This window comes from Bos taurus, chromosome X (genome assembly GCF_002263795.3).
Source record: "Bos taurus isolate L1 Dominette 01449 registration number 42190680 breed Hereford chromosome X, ARS-UCD2.0, whole genome shotgun sequence".
In the NCBI taxonomy this organism is placed as follows: domain Eukaryota; kingdom Metazoa; phylum Chordata; class Mammalia; order Artiodactyla; family Bovidae; genus Bos; species Bos taurus.
Genome location: NC_037357.1, coordinates 66,924,842 through 66,947,223, shown reverse-complemented (window position 1 = coordinate 66,947,223; position 22,382 = coordinate 66,924,842). Strand labels below are relative to the sequence as shown.

Here is a 22,382-nt window from a genome sequence, read left to right as displayed (position 1 = left end):
AACCTCCAATTAAAATAAATAAATTTATACTTTAAAAAATAAAATAAAGAAAAGAAAAAAAAATGACTTTAGAGCAAAGAAAATTACCAGGGACACAGAGGGACATTACAGAATAAGAGTCAATCCACCAAGAAGATATAGCTTTCCTAAATGTCTATGCACCAAACAAAAGAGTTGCAAAACATATCAAACAAAAACTAATAGAATGGAAAGGAGAAACAGACAAATCCACAGCTACAACTAAACACTTTTACACTCCTTTCTCAGCAACTGATAGAACTACTTAACAGAAAATGAGCAAGAGAATATAACAATTCAACAATATCATCAACCAAAGGATGTAATCAGCATTTACAGAATACCTTATCCAATGACAGATACATGTTCCTTTCATGTTCCCATGGAACATATACCCAAAATAGACCGTATCCTTGACTATAAAACTAAACTTAACTGTTTCAAGAAAATTCATCTCATATCAAGTATATTTTCTTACCATTGTGGAATCAAACTAGAAATGAATAACGGAATGACAATAGGAAAATCTCTACACACTTGGAAACTAAACAATACACTTCTAAACATTAATAATCCACCATTCAAAACAGATAATAAAAGGAGATAAAAATACATAAAATTGAATGAAAATGAAAATACATATCATAACTTGTGGGGCACACTAAAGCTATGCTGCGAGGATATTTATAGCACTAAATGCTTACATTAGAAAATATAAAAGGTGTGAAATTAATCATTTAAATTCCCATATGAGGAAACTAGACAAAGAAAAGCAAAATAAACAAAAGCAAGCAAAGGAAGGAAATAATATAGATAAGAGGAAAAAATAAAAAAATCAATGGAAATGTAAATGGAAAGAATAGAGATCAATAAAACTAAAATATAGTTTTTTCAAAAAAATCAATGAAATTGATAAACCTCCAACAAAACTAACAACAAAAACAGAAGACACAAATCACTAGTGTCAGAAATTAAATAGGAGAGAAGAAAACAGACCCTGCAGATGTGAAAAGGATAGTCAGGAAATACTATGAATACACATAAAAATTTGACAATTTAGATGAAATGGACTACCTCCTTGAGAAAGATGGGCTATCACAACTCATCCAATATGAAACAGATCATTTGAATAGATCTGTAACTATTAAGGAATTGAATTTAGAATTTTTTAAACTAAAAAAATATACATGCATGCCATCCATGCCCAGATATTCTCACTGAAGGATTATACCAAATGTTTCAAGAATGATTAAAACCACTCCTTATACAGTTTCTTCCGGAAAATAGAAGAGACATTTCCCAATTCATTTCATGAAGCTAAATTATCCTGACACCAGAATCAAAGAGAATAGAAAGAAAACTACAGACTAATGTCTCTCAGGAACTTAGATGCAAACATTCTCAATTTTTCAAGGAAACAGGCCTTCATTACACTTTGGATGGACCTCGTGCCATCAGAAATAATATAAAGGCTATAGCCAAGATTCAGATTCTGCAGAGCATAAGTGTTCCCTATACCACTGTCTGTTTATAATACACACTTATATTTCACTTAAGTTGCACAGATAAGATGCCAGGTGCAATATGTGAATTATCAATAAAAGCTTGAGATCAAATAACAAACTTAGAAATTTGCCTCACTAGACAAAACTAGATTATCTTTAGAATCTCTTCTTGCAAACACATACACTCTTCTTTTTAGCTATATTCTTTAGCACCTATTTTGATCTATCTTGATCTGTCTCTCCCTTTCAGTGTAGGGGAATATATTGCTGCAGTGGTCTCTAACTTTCCACAATTCAGGAAAATCAATGAAATGACCTTTCCATCTGCCAGGGGTAGGGTAGGGAGGTGTAGAAAGTAGAATGGAGAAGAGGAGGGCGAAGTCTGTAAGTTAGAGTCAGTTTGTGCTACAGCAGCGAGGAGAGAATAAGGGCATTCTTTGGGAATAATATTTTGATAACAATTTCCTGAATGTTAGTCATTCAATACTAGTCTTTGATGGTCTGACCAAACTATAATTCAGCCCTTGTTTAATCAAAATGTAATCAACTGTTGTGAAACAGGATTTTTATTTAAACCTTTCTGTTATTAATTAAAGGAAACATCCTAAGCCAGCGCTTTTTTAGTTGTGAATTCACAGGCATTCTTCACTCCATCTCACCTGCAGAATATAGCGAATTTGCTGTTTTGTAAATTCTGACAATCCTTTTGGAATCAATGATTCAATGTCTTCTGACTGTAAGAAAAGAGAGGCTTATCCTTTAACAGATACACATTAGTGTTTTAATCTTAGGATCAGCAATCCACAGACTTTCATAGAGAGGGGCCTATTTTTAGAGACATCAAAAGATTATTTCACTTTTTAGGCAATAGTTCCTACAAACTTTAGTAGCCTTATCAGTTCTTACTTGTAAAAAATTGATGGTACTACAATCACCATGGAAAGAACTCTGCATTCCAGGGATTTTAGAGGAAAGTTTGGGGCAATCAATCAGATGTTCCATTTCTATTTTTTAAAAGAGTAACTTAAAAACAAAAGCGTAGTCACTTAAATCCCATTAACACTTTATTCCAGTGTATCTTTCAACAACTAGAAGTTTTGTTGGGTGGTATAACATTTTAGAGGTGGATTTTTTTAAATAAAAATTTGGGGAAATAAAAACAAAGGTTTATTGAGAATTTGCAAATTGCATGAATTTTGCATAATCTTTTGAAAGGTTATGATGTTGCCATAACAACACTAAGAAGCTTCAACAAATTTTAAGTGAGAAGCTAAATTGAAGTCAGTACTTCATAAAAGCAATTTAGGGCTACTGAATTATTATAACGGATGCAGTTTATCAATACACTGGAAATAAGGATGAAAATTAACACAAAAGAAGCCATTGTGCTTTTCATTACATTGAAATCAGTTCTTTCTCTATTTGATGACTTATTCCATTAAAAGTAATTATTAGCAAGATGTGTGTATATAATAGAATTGATATTTGAAAAAATTTACTTCAAGTCTCTGGCTATTTGGCAAGAGTAGCCAATAGTCAGAGAAAGGGATGGCACCCCACTCCAGTACTCCTGCCTGGAAAATCCCATGGACGGAGGAGCCTGGTAGGCTGCAGTCCCTGGGGTCACAAAGAGTCGGACATGACTGAGCGACTTCACTTTCACTTTTCAGTTTCATGCATTGGAGAATGAAGTGGCAACCCACTCCAGTCTGGTGGGCTGCGTCTATGGGGTCACACAGAGTCAGACATGACTGAAGCGACTTAGCAGCAGCAGCAGCAGCCAGCAACTTAAGTTAATATTTCGTTAAAAAAGTTTAGTTTTTTACTAAAATTAAAATTTAGTTACTGTAGATTTCAATTTTCTAAAACAGAGACTATGTAGTCAATGAATTTTTAAATGTTCTCATAAGGAAAGACAAATTAAATCATAAGGTGACAGCTGGTAAAACATTTTTTGTGTGTGAATGATTATTATTTTTAACAATTATCACTTTTACAGCCATTACAAAGATATAAATGGTATATCATTTCAAATGCAAAAGGATCATTGTATCTTTCACTAACCTATGTGTCGAGTCTAATAAAGATACCAAATTAAAACAATATTTTTAGTGCAAATACCAGAATCTGCTTTGTTATCAACTATATTTGATTTTCAACTCTTAGCACTTACCTCATCTATAGACTCAAAGTCCCGTTTGCTGCAAGAATTAATGAAAAACAGACAATCTTAGGAAAATATATACATTGATCATATATAAATGTTAATGTTCTAAATATTTTACCTTATTTTTTGATGTCATAATATATCCAAATGAGATTTATAATCCAAATGAAAAATTTTAAACTAACTAAAATGGCACTTCACAAAAATAAAGATAACTTTCATGGAATTAACTAATCTATTAAATATAAACAATAACAAACCAATAGAATATGCAGAATTAGTTAGTACCATCCATTAAACAAGTCTATTTGTGACTAGATGTAGAAGTCTTCAGTGTTTGGCAACAAATAACATCTGAGTGAACAATAACAGTAATAGTCAGTCATTCTCTATTTTCAACTCTTTTTCTCCTTGTATTGCTCCCTTTCAATGTTGATTTCAGCTTTTCCCTACAGTGTCTTTAAGCTATTCATACCATTTTAAGCAAAATCAAAACTTGCAAGACTACCTCTTTCAGTCTGTACTAGTGTGTGTGTGTGTGTGTGTGTGTGTGTATACGTGTGTATATATATATATATATATATATATATATACACACATATCAGTGACAAAGCTTAAAGGATATTCAAATGCTTATATAGGGACATAGGCTGGAAGAAGCACAAGCTGGAATCAAGATTGCTGGGAGAAATATGAATAACCTAGATATGCAGATGACACCACCCTTATGGCAGAAGGTGAGGAGGAACTAAAAAGCCTCTTGATGAAACTGAAAGTGGAGAGTGAAAAAGTTGGCTTAAAGCTCAACATTCAGAAAACGAAGATCATGGCATCTGGTCCCATCACTTCATGGGAAATAGATGGGGAAACAGTGGAAACGGTGTCAGACTTTATTTTGGGGGGCTGCAAAATCACTGCAGATGGTGACTGCAGCATGAAATTAAAAGACGCTTACTCCTTGGAAGGAAAGTTACGACCAACCTAGACAGCATATTGAAAAGCAAAGACATTACTTTGCCAACAAAGGTCCGTCTAGGCAAGGCTATGGTTTTTCCAGTGGTCATGTATGGATGTGAAAGTTGGACTGTGAAGAAAGCTGAGTGCCAAAGAATTGATGCTTTTGAACTGTGGTGTTGGAAAAGACTCTTGAGAGTCCTTTGGACTGCAAGGAGATCCAACCAGTCCATTCTGAAGGAGATCAGCCCTGGGATTTCTTTGGAAGGAATGATGCTAAAGCTGAAACTCCAGTACTTTGGCCACCTCATGCGAAGAGTTGACTCATTGGAAAAGACTCTGTTGCTGGGAGGAATTGGGAGCAGGAGGAGAAGGGACGACAGAGGATGAGATGGCTGGATGGCATCACTGACTCGATGGACGTGAGTCTGAGTGAACTCTGGGAGTTGGTGATGGACAGGGAGGCCTGGCGTGCTGCGTTTCATGGGGTCACAAGGAGTCGGACGTGACTGAGTGACTGAACTGAACTGCACTGAGCCTTAAGCAACGTGACCAAAATTTTAGTGAGATAATAGAATTTCCAGTATCAAAATGAGGGTTTGTCTATGAGTATTGGAAGGCTCTTTGTGGAACCATGTGAGGTAGACAAATGCTGCAAGATGATTATAAGTGGTTATACCAGTCTAGCACTGGCTTCTTGGGGAAATGTTGAAAGCTGGGAAAGATATAGTTCTAGCATTGTCAGTGGCAACAGACAAGACCTTATTCTTGCCTACTTGTTCCTTCTGCCCTTAGTGGAAATGTTGGACCCAAAATACATATGGTGAACATACTTCTCAAACAAACAAAAAAACAAGTACACACGTTCTGACAGCAAAACAAAATATTTTAAAGTAAGACAATCTTAGGAAATCATAGATACACAACTGCCATATTGTCAAGTACAATAAAAAAGTAATTTAGAGATATAAGCTAGTAATGTTAGCTCTTTACCTTCTATATAATTGTTTATGAGTATTCCTTACAAAGGTAAGTGGATCACTCACTGTGCAAAGCCTCTTGCATGCATTTATAAAAATACATAAGCTAATGTGGAGAATGAGAACTGAAGACTTCATTTCCCAAGGCATGACTGCCTATGTATGTATTGTACATATACAAAACTGTCTGTGTATATGTATGTGGTATTTCCTAGGTGGCCAAAATAGAAATTGTGGGGAGTCCCTAGTGAAAAAAATGAAATATCTTCTAATTTATTGTTGTTGTTGTGTTTTGTTAATCTCTCAGTCATGTCCGACTCTTTGCTACCCCATAGGCTGTAGCCTGTCCAGCTCCTCTGTCCATGGGATTCTCTAGGCAAGAATACTGGAGTGAGTAGCCATTCCCTTCTCCAAGGGGTATTCCCAAGTCAGGAATCAAACCCAGGTCTCCTGTATTATAGACAGATTCTTTACCATCTGAGCTCTCAGGGAAGCCCTTCTACTTTTTTTGTGTGTTACTAAAGCAGCTGCATGTGTATGGAAGATTAAACAAGTTAAAATATGAGTCATAATGCTAACTGGAATTATCACAGACCTTTTATGTTTAAAATTATAATTCCAATGCCAACTTAGTAAACACATCTCTAGTCACTTCTTACTACAAATAAGGAAACAAAACAAAGAAACAAAACAAGGAACAATCAACAGAAAATAATACTGAAATTTACAAATGTAACCAAAATGGTTTCATAAGATAACCTTTCTTTATCCTGACTCTCCAGCTTAACTCATTGCTGAATTGCAATTTAAAAAGAAGAAAAGTGGAGACCAAAGGGGTGGAAGAGAGAAAGAGAGAGAGTGGAAACAAAGAGAACAGAGCTGGGAAGTGGAAAGGTCAATGTGTATTACATTTCCATTCAGTACAAGATAACAGTGGCTAGAATTACAGTGGGCAGAAAATAAAAAAAAGTGGTGCTCATTGTATGGCATCTCATCTCCTAGGATGGAAGGAATCTAATAAGGAAAAAACAAAGAAAGGAGAGGAAGAGGATGAAAGGAGGGGAAGGAATGAACAGAAAGAAACTGACAACCTTCTGACAAGCAAACACTCTTAAGCCCCCAAATTTTATGAGATCGTCTCCACTCTGGAGTGTTTACTAATGTGGAGACACTAACTTTCTATTTTCTTTTTGATATTTTAGATACTCTAGAAATTAAGTTCAGCATTTTGAAATGTTTAATTACACATTTAGGTCACCCATGTATATTTATCAAAACCTTCAATGAGAGGAAGTTATTTCAAAACCCCAGATTATACTTTTAGCTGGAAGATCATTATAAAATATTTAACTTGCTTGCTTAGTTATTTTGTCTACTTCTAATTAGTATGAGACTAATAAATTTGGAATTTATTTATCTCTCATTCTATAAGCCTTTATTGAGTAGCAACTTTGTCAAGGCCATGACCTCTGAATGGGTTTTGGACAATCTAAACACAAATGTTAACTTGTCCTATCCTTCACAAAAACATAACTGATCTAATGCAAAATTTGAGCAGTGTAAAATTGGTCTAAATCCTGCAACCTTTTCAAATTTGATGACTCAAAAAGTTGATAATTTCTTTAAATTGTCTGCAATATATTTAACAATTTAGAGACACATAGCTAGTATAAAAGTGATTTGCCTAAGGTAAAAAGGTTCTCCCATATGTTCTAGTCCGAGTCACTTTTGTAGCCTTAGGTCAGTGATTCTCAAACCTGAGCATGTATTAGAAGCCTCTGGAGGGCTTGTTACTTGGCCTTACGCCAGAGTTTTTGATTCTGTAGGTCAATTTCCAAGTTGTCACATGATGCTCTTGTTGCTTCTAAGCACATGTCTTATATAAATCATTTATGGCTTATAACAAATCTATGAAATGAGTATCATTATTATTATAATCCCTATTTTATAGATGAAGAAACTGAAGTACAGAGAGGTTAAACAAGTTGCCTGATACTACACATCTAGTATGTAATAAAAGCTGGGACATGAACCCAGGATACGAACCCTAGATGTACAATCAGCGTACTTAAGAATGTCTCTATCTGCTGTTGATTTCACAATGTGATACTTTAAAAAAAATATTCACAGGGCATGATTAATACACAGAAGAGGAACACCTAACAGTGTTCCAAACAGTATCTAGGGAAGGCTTTACAGAAAAGCCTTTTATACTACTATACTAGTAGTATAAAAGCCTTTTATACTTTTATACTAGCTATGTGTCTCTAAATTGTTAAATATATTGCAGACAATTTAAACCAAACAGTATCTACGGAAGGCTTTGCAGAAAAGCCAAGTCATGGCTTATATGTATAAGAGTACTCAAAAATGTTTGAATCCATCTCAAGCACTTAGTAGCTATGTGATTTTAATAACTTATTCTCTTTGGGAATTCAATTTTAAACTTTCTGTGGTTACTGTGCAAACTAGATAATATTTAAAAAGCACTTAGTACAGTGTCTGGCACGACAATGAACACTCAATAGACTATTCAGAACCAGGGGAAAGCTTTTAAGGTAGTGACCTTATGCAAATGAATGAATGTGTGAAATAATTGTTTGGATAAAGGGAGAGGATATTTATTAGCATAAAACCTTGTTGAACCCAGCTAAAGATGGAAACAAATAATGACCCCAATTTAAATAAATAGCTGTGCTTGTCTCTAACTGTGCTCAACTGCATGGATGTAGCATAAAGAAACCATTTATTCATTCAACAAATATTTATTAAGTGCCACGGTAAACCAGTCATCACACTAAGCACCAAAGAAACAAGGGTAAATAAAACACCCCTCATGGGGTAGTGTCTGAATTCTAGGAGTAGTGGGCAATGAGTATTGAATGGAGGAAAAGAGAAAACAATAGATAAGGCAGAGAACTAGACTATCCAGAGTTGGAATTTTGCTAAGTGGGGGGACAATACAATAAAGAGGCAAGGCAGTTGAGGGTGAGGGTTAAGAGAACGGTTGCAATCATAAATACAAAAGCAAGAAAAGTTGGGGAGGAGAAAGCTAATAAAACAATATTGTAAGGTAATTAGCCTCCAATTAAAATAAATAAATTTATATTTTAGAAAGTTCTAATAAGTAGAAAGAAATGAGATAGAGAAGAGATTAAAGATTTCTAAGAAGTAGAAGAATCTAAAGTTGGTGAAGTCTGAACTAGAAAAATATTCTACTGACTTTCTTCTATCCTCCAGGCTTTTTGGAATTTATGAAGCTTTCCTAAGTTTTGCCTGACAGATGACCACGTATATGATGTGATTATGTAGTAAAGGCAACTTTTGGAGTATAGTTCATGAAATTCATTTCATGACAATATGCTCTCATCTACACATGAATAGTTGATAAACTGTTCATGTTTATATACCTAAATATGTATTATTGTATAATACCATGTTATAATATCAATTTATAAATAAATATTTGTATATTTATATAAAATTTTAAAATAATATGTAATATTTATAAGAATATATAATCCTAAATGTATATTAAACTCTTGTCTTCATATGTTGAACACACGTCAATGGAAGATAAACAGTAGTGTGTTAGCAATTGGATTGCATCTTATATCATCAGTGTAATATCTTAAAATGTCATAGTATGCCATGCATTATTTGAGCTCCCTGCCCAAGTGATAGCATTTGACATAAAAGTACATTAGAAAAGAAGGTCCACTTAATTCTCTTTTGACCCTAAAAGAGTTGGTATGATCTCTTCGATGATTTTCATAAAGTCCATTAACTCTTAAAATGAGATATTTTAATTAGATCCCATTTGTTTATTTTTGCTTTTATTTCCAATATTCTGGGAGGTGAGTCATAGAAGATCCTGCTGTGATTTATGTCGGAGAGTGTTTTGCCTATGTTCTCCTCTAATTAAAATTAAAAGCTTCTGCACAACAAAATAAACTATAAGCAAAGTGAAAAGACAGCTTTCAGAATGGGCTGAAAATAATAGTAAATGAAGCAACTGACAAATGACTAATCTCAAAAATATACAAGCAACTCCTGCAGCTCAATTCCAGAAAAATAAATGACCCAATCAAAAAATGGGCCAAAGAACTAAATGGACATTTCTCCAAAGAAGACATACAGATGGCTAACAAACACATGAAAAGATGCTCAACATCACTCATTATCAGAGAAATGCAAATCAAAACCACAATGAGGTACCATTTCACGTGAGTCAAAATGGCTGCTATCCAAAAGTCTGCAAGCTATAAATGCTGGAGAGGATGTGGAGAAAATGGAACCCTCTTACACTGTTGGTAGGAATGCAAACTAGTACAGCCACTGTGGAGAACAGTGTGGAGATTCCTTAAAAAACTGGAAATAGAACTGCCATACGACCCAGCAATCCCACTACTGGGCATACACACCAAGGAAACCAGAATTGAAAGAGACACATGTACCCCAATGTTCATTGCAGCACTGTTTATAATAGCCAGGACATGGAAGCAACCTAGATGTCCATCAGCAGATTAATAGATAAGAAAGCTGTGGTACATATTACTCAGCCATTAAAAAAAATACGTTTGAATCAGTTCTAATGAGGTGGATGAAACTGGAGCCGATTATACAGAGTGAAGTAAGCCAGAAAGGAAAACAGCAATGCAGTATACTAATGCATATATATGGAATATAGAAAGATGGTAATGATAACCTTGTATGCGAGACAGCAAAAGAGACACAGATGTATAGAACAGTCTTTTGGACTCTGTGGGAGAGAGCGAGGGTGGGATGATTTGGGAGAATGGCATTGAAACATGTATAATATCATATATGAAACGAGTCCCCAGTCCAGGTTCGATGCACGATACTGGATGCTTGGGGCTGGTACACTGGGATGACCCAGAGGGATGGTATGGGGAGGGAGGGGGGTTCACGATGGGGAATATGTGGCGGATTCATGTTGATATATGGCAAAACCAATACAATATTGTAAAGTAATTAACCTCCAATTAAAATAAATAAATTTATATTAAAAACAAACTTTTTCCCCACAAATAAAATAAAATAAAATAAAAAGCATATTAAGAATAAAAAAATAAATAAATAAAATGCAGTATTTCCTGATATCTGCTCATATAAAGAAAGCTGAGTGCCAAAGAATTGATGCTTTTGAACTGTGATGGTGGAGAAGCCTCTTGAGAGTCCTTTGGACTGCAAGGAGATCAACCAGTCAATCTTAAAGGACATCAGTCCTGAATGTTCATTGGAAGGACTGATGCTGAAGGTGAAACTCCAATACTTTAGCCACATGATGTAAAGAACTGACTCACTTGAAAAGGCCCTGATGCTGGGAAAGACTGAAAGCAGGAGGAGAAGGGGACGACAGAGGATGAGATGGTTAGATGGCATCACCAACTTGATGGGCATGAGTATGAGCAAGCTCTGGGAGTTGGTGATGGACAGGGAAGCCTGGCATGCTGCAGTTCATGGGGTCACAAAGAGTTGGACACGACTGAATGACTGAACTGCTCATATAATTATCTTGTTACACCATTAAATGTACTCAAGTTTTTCTGTGAACCTAAAGTTGCTTTAAAAAATAAAATCTATTAAAAAAATACCAGGGTACTGTAAAGTTTTTGAAAGCTACAACATAAAGGTAAATGATATCTTTATAGTACCTTCCTCCAATTCTCTGCAAATGTTCTAATAAACAGTGATATAGATCCGTATTTTTGCGGCTTAGATCAGCGAGCAATTCTCCAAAATATTTGGGGTCCAATTTTTCAGGGCTGTCATCCTGAATTATCACCTAAAGAAAACATCAGTTACTATTATAAACAATATTAAGTGTTTCTAAGTTCACAGATATTTTGATGTGAAATGAAAAAAGTGAAATAGCCTATTAATACAAGTAACATCACAAAGTCATCACATAAATGAAGCCACTAAAATTTCTTTGCAGCTGTCATATGCATTTTTCAATATGGGAGGAATTCAAAGAAAAAACAATGTTGTAATGGCATTTTCAGATTTTCAGTCAAGTCTAAGTGATCTAATGAATTCAATATGAGTAATTTACATGAAAATTCTTGAATATAGATGCTTAAATAAAAAGTAAAACAAGTAAATCAAAATCCCTGAATGGCTCATTATTATCACATGGCTTATTCATCTGTCCCCTGTTGGAAAAGAAAATGTGATTTATTTGAATTATACTGACTATAGATGAATTAATCTCATTTGGATTTGAATATGTCAATTAAAATCTATTTGATTACTAGCACAGCTAAAAGAGTAAATAAACTTTCTCAATTCAATGTGTTTTCATTATTTCTTATTGGATTCACTGCGTTTATTATTTGAGCTGAATATCTAGTCAACCTGACATGGGAAAAACTAGCTCACAGCTAAATGTAGAAAATTCACAGACCTCAGAGAGGTTTGAAATCCTAAACACAAATTATTATCAATAGGGTCATAGATAAGATTGTTTGGTTTTCTCAGCAACCTCTCCTACCCAAAGAAATAAACTTAAGAGTAAAGAATGAATCATACTTTCTGGTATATTCCACAGTATCCAGCACATTGCTGATTGAACACCCTATAGTTGTTCAGTAAATATCCTTGAAATGAAATAAGTCATCTACTTGGTTACGAGAGACCCAAATGCCAAATGATTCTCAAAATAATTTTTACAGGTTTCTATCTTAAAGTAGCTAGCTAAGAATGGCTAAAAAGGCCTAAAAGAGTATAAGCAGCATTTCCTCAAGAACATAATGGTGATCCCTTACAACCTGTTCCTAAATTCAGATGTCTAATCGCAGTAATGAAATTGAACTTGTAGTAAGAGTTGGAGACAGACTTTTGAGGTCTACCTAGATTTCCAAATTTTGGCAGTGAGCTCTCCTGTGACAGACCCCTCTAAGAAGTAAGGATCAAAGTTAGCCAAGTTTTTATTCTGAATAATTGTTAACTTTTGATTTCATGTTTTATTCATGCATTTCTCTCCTATGGACCTTATATATTCATCAAACTGGGAGTAGCCTAAAAACACAATTTCAAATATGATTTTAAAGATTTTAAAGTTAACTGGATAAAAGGAAAATTTAGCTGTCGTGTCAATGTCATTCCACTGACCCTCAGGTTATTTCATTGCTATAGCTAGCTAGTGAGATAACACCTTCCTGCCTTACCTTTCTGTGCCCCTCCCAAACCCGTTAACATTCCCAAGTAGAAAAGGGCATTTCTTTAGCCAAGAATATTCAAGTACTGAGCTCCTTGTTAAAATCTGCAAATTAATGTGATACACCTAGTATTTTGCCTATTTTTCTCTCTTAGCAGATTATAATGACCTAACAATGCTGCAAAAGCCTTGGAGCTTTTTTTTCCTTTCCATTTTAACTGATTTTATATTTCAAATTATCTTAAAGTATTTATTTCCTTTTTATTTTTACCCAAATATTCTCTTATCATTGCCTTGTATACTAGTAAACATGTTGGGTATAGAATTCTTTGCCCACATTAGTAATTAGTACCATTACTAAAATTTTTGCTCATATGATTTCAGTATGACACCCAAATAAAGAATCTCAGAGTCCAGGACACAGAATTACTACACAGAATTACCTCTCCAGAAGACCTTTGTGTTTGTGTTTTCAACAACTTGGGAATTACACTGTCCCTAACTGCATTGTTTTGGAGGTTAGTTGGGCTAGGTATTGAAACTGTCAAGAGTTTGATTTTCTTATTGTGAAACTGTGAAAAATATGACTCAAGTTCAGGTAACAAATTTTAATCAGCTTGAGAAAAAGTGAGAGCATTAAAATTGTAGAATGGTTCTTTTGACAAAACAGCTGTCAGGGTAGAAAAGCAGGAATCAAAATTTTACTCCTTTGTGTGTATATTCCTCCTTAGTTTTATACAGTACACAAATCATGATAACTTTTAAGTAATACAGTAAAAACCAAAACCCAGTTGGGTTCAAAAGTATGGAGGAGAAGATAGACAGAAGGCATATTCTCATTTGCTATTAAGCTTTTGATGGAACTATGCTCAATAAAATGAAATTGCCCAACCAAAAATTATGATGTACCAGGTAGCAATATTTTCATTACTAAATCACAGGTTGGTAGATGTTAGTTTTATTGGAACTGCTTGTTTTGCCATTTCCTTTAAAGTTGGCTCATAACCATGTTTTTGTTGACTTGAAAAAGCCAAGACGGAGAGCCTCCCAATGAAACAGGAATGTTTCCAGTCAGAATAATGGTAGCTCTAATGGATGCATGTTTTTTCTCTGGGACAATACTGAGTTGATAAGATACTTGAGATAAAAATATCTCACACCAACTCTTCTGCCTGAAGAATGAGAGCTATCTTGAATGTCGATCTGAGATAATAGCTTTAGATTTTCATATATTAAACAAGGAGGAATACAAACTGTGCTGAAGAATAGTTATTCCCAGATACACAAAATGTGATATTTCACAAAAAATACAAAAATTATTAAAGATTCTTTAGCATGCATCCATCAAATACCTTTAATCAGATCACAATTTGGCCATAATAATGAACAAGCCATCCAACTCCTTGTCTCTGATTGCTAGAAAAGCCTCTGATTAGAATTACTGCCGGCAAACCCAAGGCAAGGCAATAATGTTTAAGTGTGAAACCAGTGACAAATTAGTAGTCATTTTTCAGAAAACTGTAGAAAGGAAGTAGCTTGTAAAGGAAAACCATGGGCTTCATCTCACTACTGCCTTGGAAATTCTTGTCCTATTTCCAATCTGGGGTTTTATCTTTTATTTGTTGTCTATGAGATTCCAGGAGTGGAATTATTTTTCTAGCATTTACATTATATAAACTTTGATATTCAAAGATGATTCTTTTGACCAACCATATTTACAATATTAAGTGGTAGTAATCATAGAGTCCTACAGATAGTAGACACACAATAGTTGCATATTTCACCTGAATTATCTATATTTTCTTTCCTGGCCCCCTTCAAGCTTAGTGGCACACATTTTTGAGAATGCTGTTCAGGACTAGAGAGTATTTGTGATCAACGCACAAATAACACTGTAGTAGTAATATAGTAGCAGAGGGTATTCGCTTAATTAAATTTATCCCCACTAAGTACCTGGCTTAAATGTATGCATTTTTCATCTACTAAGAATGGTTCAGTTCAGTTCAGTCCGGTCCCTCAGTTGTGTCCGACTCTTTGCAACCCCATGGATCGCATGGACCCCATGGACAGGTATGCCAGGCCTCCCTGTCCATCACCAACTCCCGGAGTTTACTCAGACTCATGTCCATTGAGTCGGTGATGCCATCCAACCATCTCAACTTCTGTCGTCCTCTTCTCCTCCTGCCTTCAATCTTTCCCAGCATCAGGGTCTTTTCAAAGGAGTCAGTATTTTGCATCAGGTGGCCAAAGTATTGGAGTTTCAGCTTCAGCATCAGTCCTTTCAATGACTATTCATGACTGGTTTCCTTTAGGATGGACTGGTTGGATCTCCTTGCAGTCCAAGGGACTCTCAAGAGTCTTCTCCAACACCACAGTTCAAAAGCATCAATTCTTTGGTGCTCAGCTTTCTTCACAGTCCAACTCTCACATCCACACATGACTAAAGGAAAAACCATAGCCATGACTAGATGGACCTTTGTTGACAAAGTAATGTCTCTGCTTTTTAATATACTGTCTAGGTTGGTCATAACTTTCCTTCCAAGGAGTAAGCGTCTTTTAATTTCATGGCTGCAATCACCATCTGCAGTGATTTTGGAGCCCCCAAAAATAAAGTCTGTCACTGTTTCCACTGTTTCCCCATCTATTTGCCATGAAGTGATACGACCAGATGCCATGGTCTTAAGTTTTCTTAATGTTGAGTTTTAAGCCAACTTTTTCACTCTCCTCTTTCACTTTCAACAAGAGGCACTGGTCCAGCGCCTACCATCTTGCTGGGGCTTCTCTGCCCTTGGACATGGGGTATCTTCTCACAGTCACTCCCACACTAAGCAGAGGGCAGAACTATACCAGAAGTGGCCCCCATAGAGGGCATCCTCAGGCAGGGAAGGAATGGATATCTTTCCAACCTTGAAGTAGTGTGATGAGAAAAAGTAGACACCTCTCTCTACTAATGGCCCAGACGGGTCAAACTTCAGAGGCAGCATCCTGCACTTTGTTTTTAAGTGCAGGGAAGACAGGAAGAGTTGGTGTTCTGAGCAGAATCCCCGTGATTTGCCATAGAAAATGGTACAGACCAGACAGCACCAGTGCCAGACTTTCCATGCCATGTAGGGCCACCTAAGACAGACAGGTCATAGTGGAGAGTTCTGACAAAACGTGGTCCACTGGAGAAGGGAATGGCAAACCACTTCAGTATTCTTGCCTTGAGAACCCCATGAACAGTATGAAAAGGCAAAAAGATAAGACGCTGAAAGATGAACTCCCCAGGTCAGTAGATGCCCAATATGCTACTGGAGATCAGTGGAGAAATAACTCCAGAAAGAATGAAGAGATGGAACCAAAGCAAAAATGACACCCAGCTGTGGATGTGACTGATGATGGAAGTAAAGTCCAATGCTGTAAAGAGCAATATTGCATAACAACCTGGAATGTTAGGTTCATGAATCAAGGCAAATTGGAAGTGGTCAAACAGGAGATGGCAAGAGTGAACATTGACATTCTAGGAATCAGTGAACTAAAATGGACTGGAATGAATGAATTAACTCAGATGACCATTATATCTACTACTGTGGGCAAGAATCCTTTAGAAGAAATGGAGTAGCCATCATAGTCAACAAAAGAGTCTGAAATGCAGTACTTGGATGCAATCTCAAAAACAATAGAATGATCTCTGTTCATTTCCAAGGCAAACCATTCAATATCACAGTAATCCAAGTCTACGCTCCCACCACTAATGCCGAAGAAGTTTAAGTTGAACGGTCCTATGAATACCTACAAGACCTAGAACTAACACCCCAAAATATGTCAATTGGAATGCAAAAGTAGGAAATCAAGAAATACCTGGAGTAACAGGCAAATTTGGCCTTGGAGTACAGAATGAAGCAGGGAAAAGGCTAATAGAATTTTGCCAATTTTTACTAGTCATAGCAAACATCCTCTTCCAACAACACAAGAGAAGACTTTACACATGGACCAGATGGTCAATACTGAAATCAGATTGATTATATTCTTTGCAGCCAAAGATGGAGAAGCTCTATACAGTCAGCAAAAACAAGACCACGAGCTGACTGTGGCACAGACCATGAACTCTTTATTGCCCAATTCAGACTTAAATTAAAGAAAGTAGGGAAAACCACTAGACCATTCATGTATTTAAAATGGTTGCTTAGCAGATTCAAAAGCCCTTAAAATGCCATATTATATAAAAGGAATTATACATGATTGCCTAACCCTCTGAAAGGTCATTGACATGCTAACAAGGTCTTCTGTGCTTAGACCCTCTTGTGTAGTAACTTTTTGCTATGTGACAACAGAAAACATCACTATTAAGAAAAACTTACAATGTATATATTACTATCCTGCAAACCTTATAATGATATGGTGACACTTGTAGATAATTAAGATTACCACTTCATTAATTTTGCTTTGATTTGAGACATTTAATAGTTTTCAGACTGAAACTGTGAAGTGAAATTCATTTTATGTACCATGCCATATGGCTGACAAGGCAAAAAAGAAAACAGTAATTGTTCTCTTCCTATTTTGTAGCACAAGAAGAAATCCTAGCAGGAAAAAAAGTGTCAGGATTTTAGGTCCTGAAAATCCTTAGTGCTGTTTTAATGTCCACAGATATTTTAGTAAAGAAATGTTGCATTTATAGTACCTGGTACATAGAAGATTTTCAATAAATGTTGTCACTGAATTGAATGTACTATACAACAATCACAACTCTAAAATGAAGTCTTGACTCATAACAACAATCCTGTACTTGAAATAAAGATTTAATTTTCTATGAGTAACCCTAGGCAGCAAAGTGTTGCAATGAAAAAAGAATGGAAATTTGAGCCCAAAGTGGAGCTCCCATTTCCTAGTTGTAGGCTAAGTGTATGTATTGCTTAATGTCTCTGAACCTCAGTATTCTGAACTGTAAAATGTAGATAATTTACTACCTATTTTGTAAAGTTGCTGGAGGTATTGCTTTAGCGGGGATGAGTAAATTATTAAACTCTCATGTAAAAATCATCATAAAGATAATGTCTTTATTTAACCTAATACATATGGACAATTGGCTATTTGAATAATGATTATAAAAAAGGAGCAGGAGATGGTTATAAATTATTTGCATACTCTCAGCTACCAGAGAGTAGAGACTCAGTTTTAATATCTTTATTTAATTCCAGCTCCTACCATAGCAACTGAGCATAGTAGAGGCTCAGTAAACATTTGTTGCATGAGGAGGTTGTCATAAAATATGCCATTGGGGCTAAATATTAATTATAATAGATGGAAAAACACTAGTTGAAAGAGGTGCTTTAACAAAGCAACTAAAATTAACTTTACTGAAAGCCACTCAATGTTGTCCTTGCCCCTCTTTTGGTGTATATGTATAGGTTGGGTATTTTTTTCTTTTTTAATGAAATAAGATGATTCTTCCACTCCTAACCAATTAAAGTAGGTGGTCTGGATTGTCATTTTATAATGAATACCAGTGATTGAATTTGTAACAGCTTAATTATTTTGAATGGAAAATAAAATACATTTTCCTATGATACAAGTGACTACTGAAAATTTATTTAGCTATTTCTTGTGAACAATGAGAATTTTGTCACTAATCATGTTTTTCTTTTTTTCCCTCCCTGTGGTTTCCAGAAATCTCAGAGCCAAGTTTTTAGCCCACTTTTACTAATGGCATGGAACTCTGTGCCTGCATTTCTGTGTGCTCTTTTCTTTCTGGAGTTATTGTTCCTTTATATTTATACTGTTCCTGATATTTCTTTTTCTGATCTATTACAGCTTATTTGTTCTTTTAAGCCACTCTAAATACTTCTTGTATTGGAAGATACATATCCCAAAGAAATTAATTTTAAATGAATATGTATTTTTAATACATAACTTCTTGAAACCATCTTTTTTGCTACTTGTTCTCTTCTCCACCTCTCTTTCATTTCTTTATTCTGCCATTCCTTAGTATGTAATTTATTCAAAGAATGGAACCACTTCTTTATTATGTAAGCAGAGTCAGCGGAAAAACTCACTACACACATGACGTAGCTCTTTCAGTGTAATTTATCTTACATTCTAACTTTTTCCTTAACCCAAAGGCTAAAAGCTATACACACAAGACACAGGAAGTACTTAAAAGGTCTCAGTGGCATGATGCTTTCATTCATTCAGCCCACATTTATTGAGAACTTACTAAGTACTGTTTTAAGGTACACTTTTAAGTGCTACTGAAAAAAAGACATAAGACACTGTCTCCTCTCTCAAGGTCCTTATGGTCTTTTAGAAGAGCTAAGATATATGTCTAAATAACTTTGATATATATAATAGATTGACCAGTTGATAAGAGCTATAAAGCAGATCAAATGGTAAAAGAGTTATACAAAGGAAACACAACTTCAGCTATGTAAGAGTGATTTTATATAAGAAGAATCTTGATAACTGATTAGGTGTGAGGTGGCAAAGGAGAGGGAAAGTAAATTTTAAGTCTTGTAATTAGAGCACTGAAAATATCATTAATAGAGGGAATAAAATGAAAAGCTATATGTGGTTAATTGGAGATGACTGTGGGACAATCAAGTAGAGAGATCAATTAGTAAAAAATAATGGATTAGAGTGACTTCCCTGGTAGTCCAATGGTTAAGAATCTGCCTTGCAATGCAGGGGACACCAGTTTGATCCCTAATCAGAGAAGATCCCACATGCTTCGGGGCAACTAAGCCTGCAAGCCACAACTACTGAGTCCATGTGCCACAACTACTGAAGTTCACATGCTCTAGAGCCCGTGCTCCCCAACAGTAGAAACCACTACAATGAGAAATCTGCACACCACAACTAGAGTAACCCTCTCTTGCCACCACTAGAGAAAGCCCAAGCACAGCAATGAAGATCCAGCACAGCCAAAAACAAATAAATAAATGAATTATGGATTAGAGCTTAGCAGGGAAATGTTGAGAGTTGTCCATGTAAAGGTGATCATGTAAAAGTCATAGAAGTCAAGATTTTATACCATATAGTCAAGGGAGAAGAGATAGAGAAAGGAAAAGAAGGCCAAGGATGGGTTTCTGGGGAAGATCTGATGAAAGAAGAATGAAGTCTGAGAATTAGAAGCAGCAGTATAGTATAATGGAAAGAAAGAATATCAGGAATACAATGGATCAACAGAATCACTTATCATCAAACTGGAGTAAGATGAAAATGAAACCAAAAAAGAAAGTGAAATTTGCAACTTAGAGGTCAATAAAAGCAGTTTCAGGAGAAAGTTGAAACTAAAATCTGGTTTGCAAAGCATTCAGGAATGTGTGAGTAGTGAGGAAATGGTAGGCAGTGATTATGCCTTCCTGCTTCAGAGTGTTTGCAGATGAAGGGAACAAAGAGTGAGATCATAAATCAATAGATTGGTAGGGTTGCTAAGGGAGTCACCTTGAAGATGAAGTTAGATTCTTAATTCTTTATTTTTAGATTCTTAATTCTTAAAGATCCAAAGAATCAAAAGTTTGCTCCAAGTACAGAGAAATTTTTCAATGAAGTAGAGTACTCTTGCCTGGAAAATTCCATGGACGGAGGACCCTGGTAGGCTGCAGTCCACGGGGTCGTGAAGAGTTGGACATGACTGAGCGACTTCACTTTCATTTTTCACTTTCATGCATTGGAGAAGGAAATGGCAACCCACTCCAGTATTCTTGCCTGGAGAATCCTAGGGATGGCGGAGCCTGGTGGGCTGCCTTCTATCGGGTTGCACAAAGTTGGACGCGACTGAAGTGACTTAGCAGCAGCAGCAGCAGAGTGTTGAAGGAGTTCACATAGTAAACTCAAATTGTGGTACCTGGACCAAGTAAACTTTGGATAACCATTGAACTTGGAAATGCAAATTGTCAAGTCTCACCAATCTTTATTTAAACAGGCCTGCCAACTGATTCTGGTGCACAATAAAATCTTACTTCCACTGCCCATTCTCAGTAGAAGGCAAGGCCACCTGCAGAGAATAAGAGAATAGCAGTGGGACCTGGAGTACAAAGAGGGTGGGAAAAGTAAGGATTAGATACTGAGGACCGTGGTGGCAAAATAATTAGAATTAACTAAAAGGAGTTCCTAGCAACAGAAGGAGTCCAGCAAGATAGAGACAATATATATGAGATTAAATTAGCCTAGTTTGTGAACTTTAACACATGAAGCAGTCAAAATCTAGGGGCAAAGAAAGTGGACGGCAGTTTATCCAAAGTAAGGGATCAGTGAAGGTGAGGATTAATCAGAGAAGGCAACAACAATTTTAAGGTTTTCTAGCAAGAGCATTGTTGAATCAGCTGACAAGGGACACCAGCCTGGTTTGGAACTGAGAGTGAGAAAGCTTGCTAAGGGCAAGGTTCAATGGAAATTGGGGAGTAGGAGATGCAAGAAAGTGATGAGACATTCAGAATTCCAGATTAAACAGTTTCAAGTGATGAGGAGGTTTCAAGGAGTGGCCAAAGTCTATGAGAGTTGAAGATGTAGTAGAAATGAAGAAATTAACAGTGATGAAAAACCATGAGGGTAGAGCATAGGAAAGATCATATGGTGGTCTTTCATGGTGGTGAAGTTCTCACAGATGATTCCAGGGCAGGGGTTAGGCAAAAGTGGGAAGAAGCCTATAATCCTGCCAGTGAAACTGTTGAAGGATGGAAAGAGTGACTAGAAGATCAGTAGTAATGATAATATGAGCAATGAGGAGCGGTGTATATGGGTTGCAGGGTTTTAAAGAGAAGAAACGGTCAATCACTTAGTTGTATAAAATTGTACTGAGAAAAGAATCCAATAGATACATAGAAAACCAAACAAATGAAAAAACTTAGGGAATTATTAACACCAGCAAATAATAGTTGTACTAATAAAAATAGCAAAACAGTACACAAATTGGTTCAGCAGTGAATACTTTTTTCATAAGCAATAATAGAATAATATAAACATTGAATAATGATTTAGTCCCCCAAATGGTGATTTAACTATATTGAGATGATGAAAGGGATAGAAACAGGTAAATGGAGGGTTTATAGAACTAAATCCTTATGTATCAGAATTTCCAACAGATAATGTACAATATTTATGAATTAAAAAATAGCAGCATAGGTATATTCATACTACTTAGCTATATGAAGGTAAACACCAGAAGAAAAAAAGTTAAGGGTTGAAAATGGTTCTCTGGGGTCAGGCAGGCATGGAAAGAGTTGGGACAGGAAACTGCTGTTTGTTTTATGCCATTTAATACTATTTGAACTTTTAAGCTCTCTATATGCATTGCTTTGATTAAAAAAAAAAACAGTTTTAAGAGTAAAAAAAAAAAATTTGTTTGTCACAGAACAAGAGTTCAAAAGGGCACAAGAGCAAGAGGTAACAGGAGATAGACAAGGGTGGTGTTGGAGAAAAAAATGAGTCCAAAACAGACACCAGTTAAACTTGGGGACAGGATAGCAGTGAAGAGAATTTTACACAAAAGATGCTCATTTTCAATAATGAGATGAAGAAGGCAATAAAGATGGAGAAGGACTGGAGCCACATGTGACTGAGTGAGGGAACAGGCAGAACTGCTGAGTTTATTGAGC

General features: G+C 35.8%; 1 protein-coding gene across 2 annotated transcripts in view; it reads right to left on the bottom strand.

Annotated features, from left to right (window-relative positions):
• POF1B (POF1B actin binding protein) overlaps positions 1-22,382 on the bottom strand; it is a 100,406-nt gene that overhangs the window by 21,451 nt on the left and 56,573 nt on the right. For both annotated transcript variants that reach the window (XM_059883700.1, XM_024988548.2), the window contains 3 exons: positions 11,303-11,433; positions 3,697-3,724; positions 2,183-2,257 (listed from right to left, as the gene is read on the bottom strand). In XM_059883700.1, the coding sequence (XP_059739683.1) occupies positions 2,183-2,257; positions 3,697-3,724; positions 11,303-11,433 (234 nt within the window). The remainder of the gene's footprint in view (positions 1-2,182; positions 2,258-3,696; positions 3,725-11,302; positions 11,434-22,382) is intronic.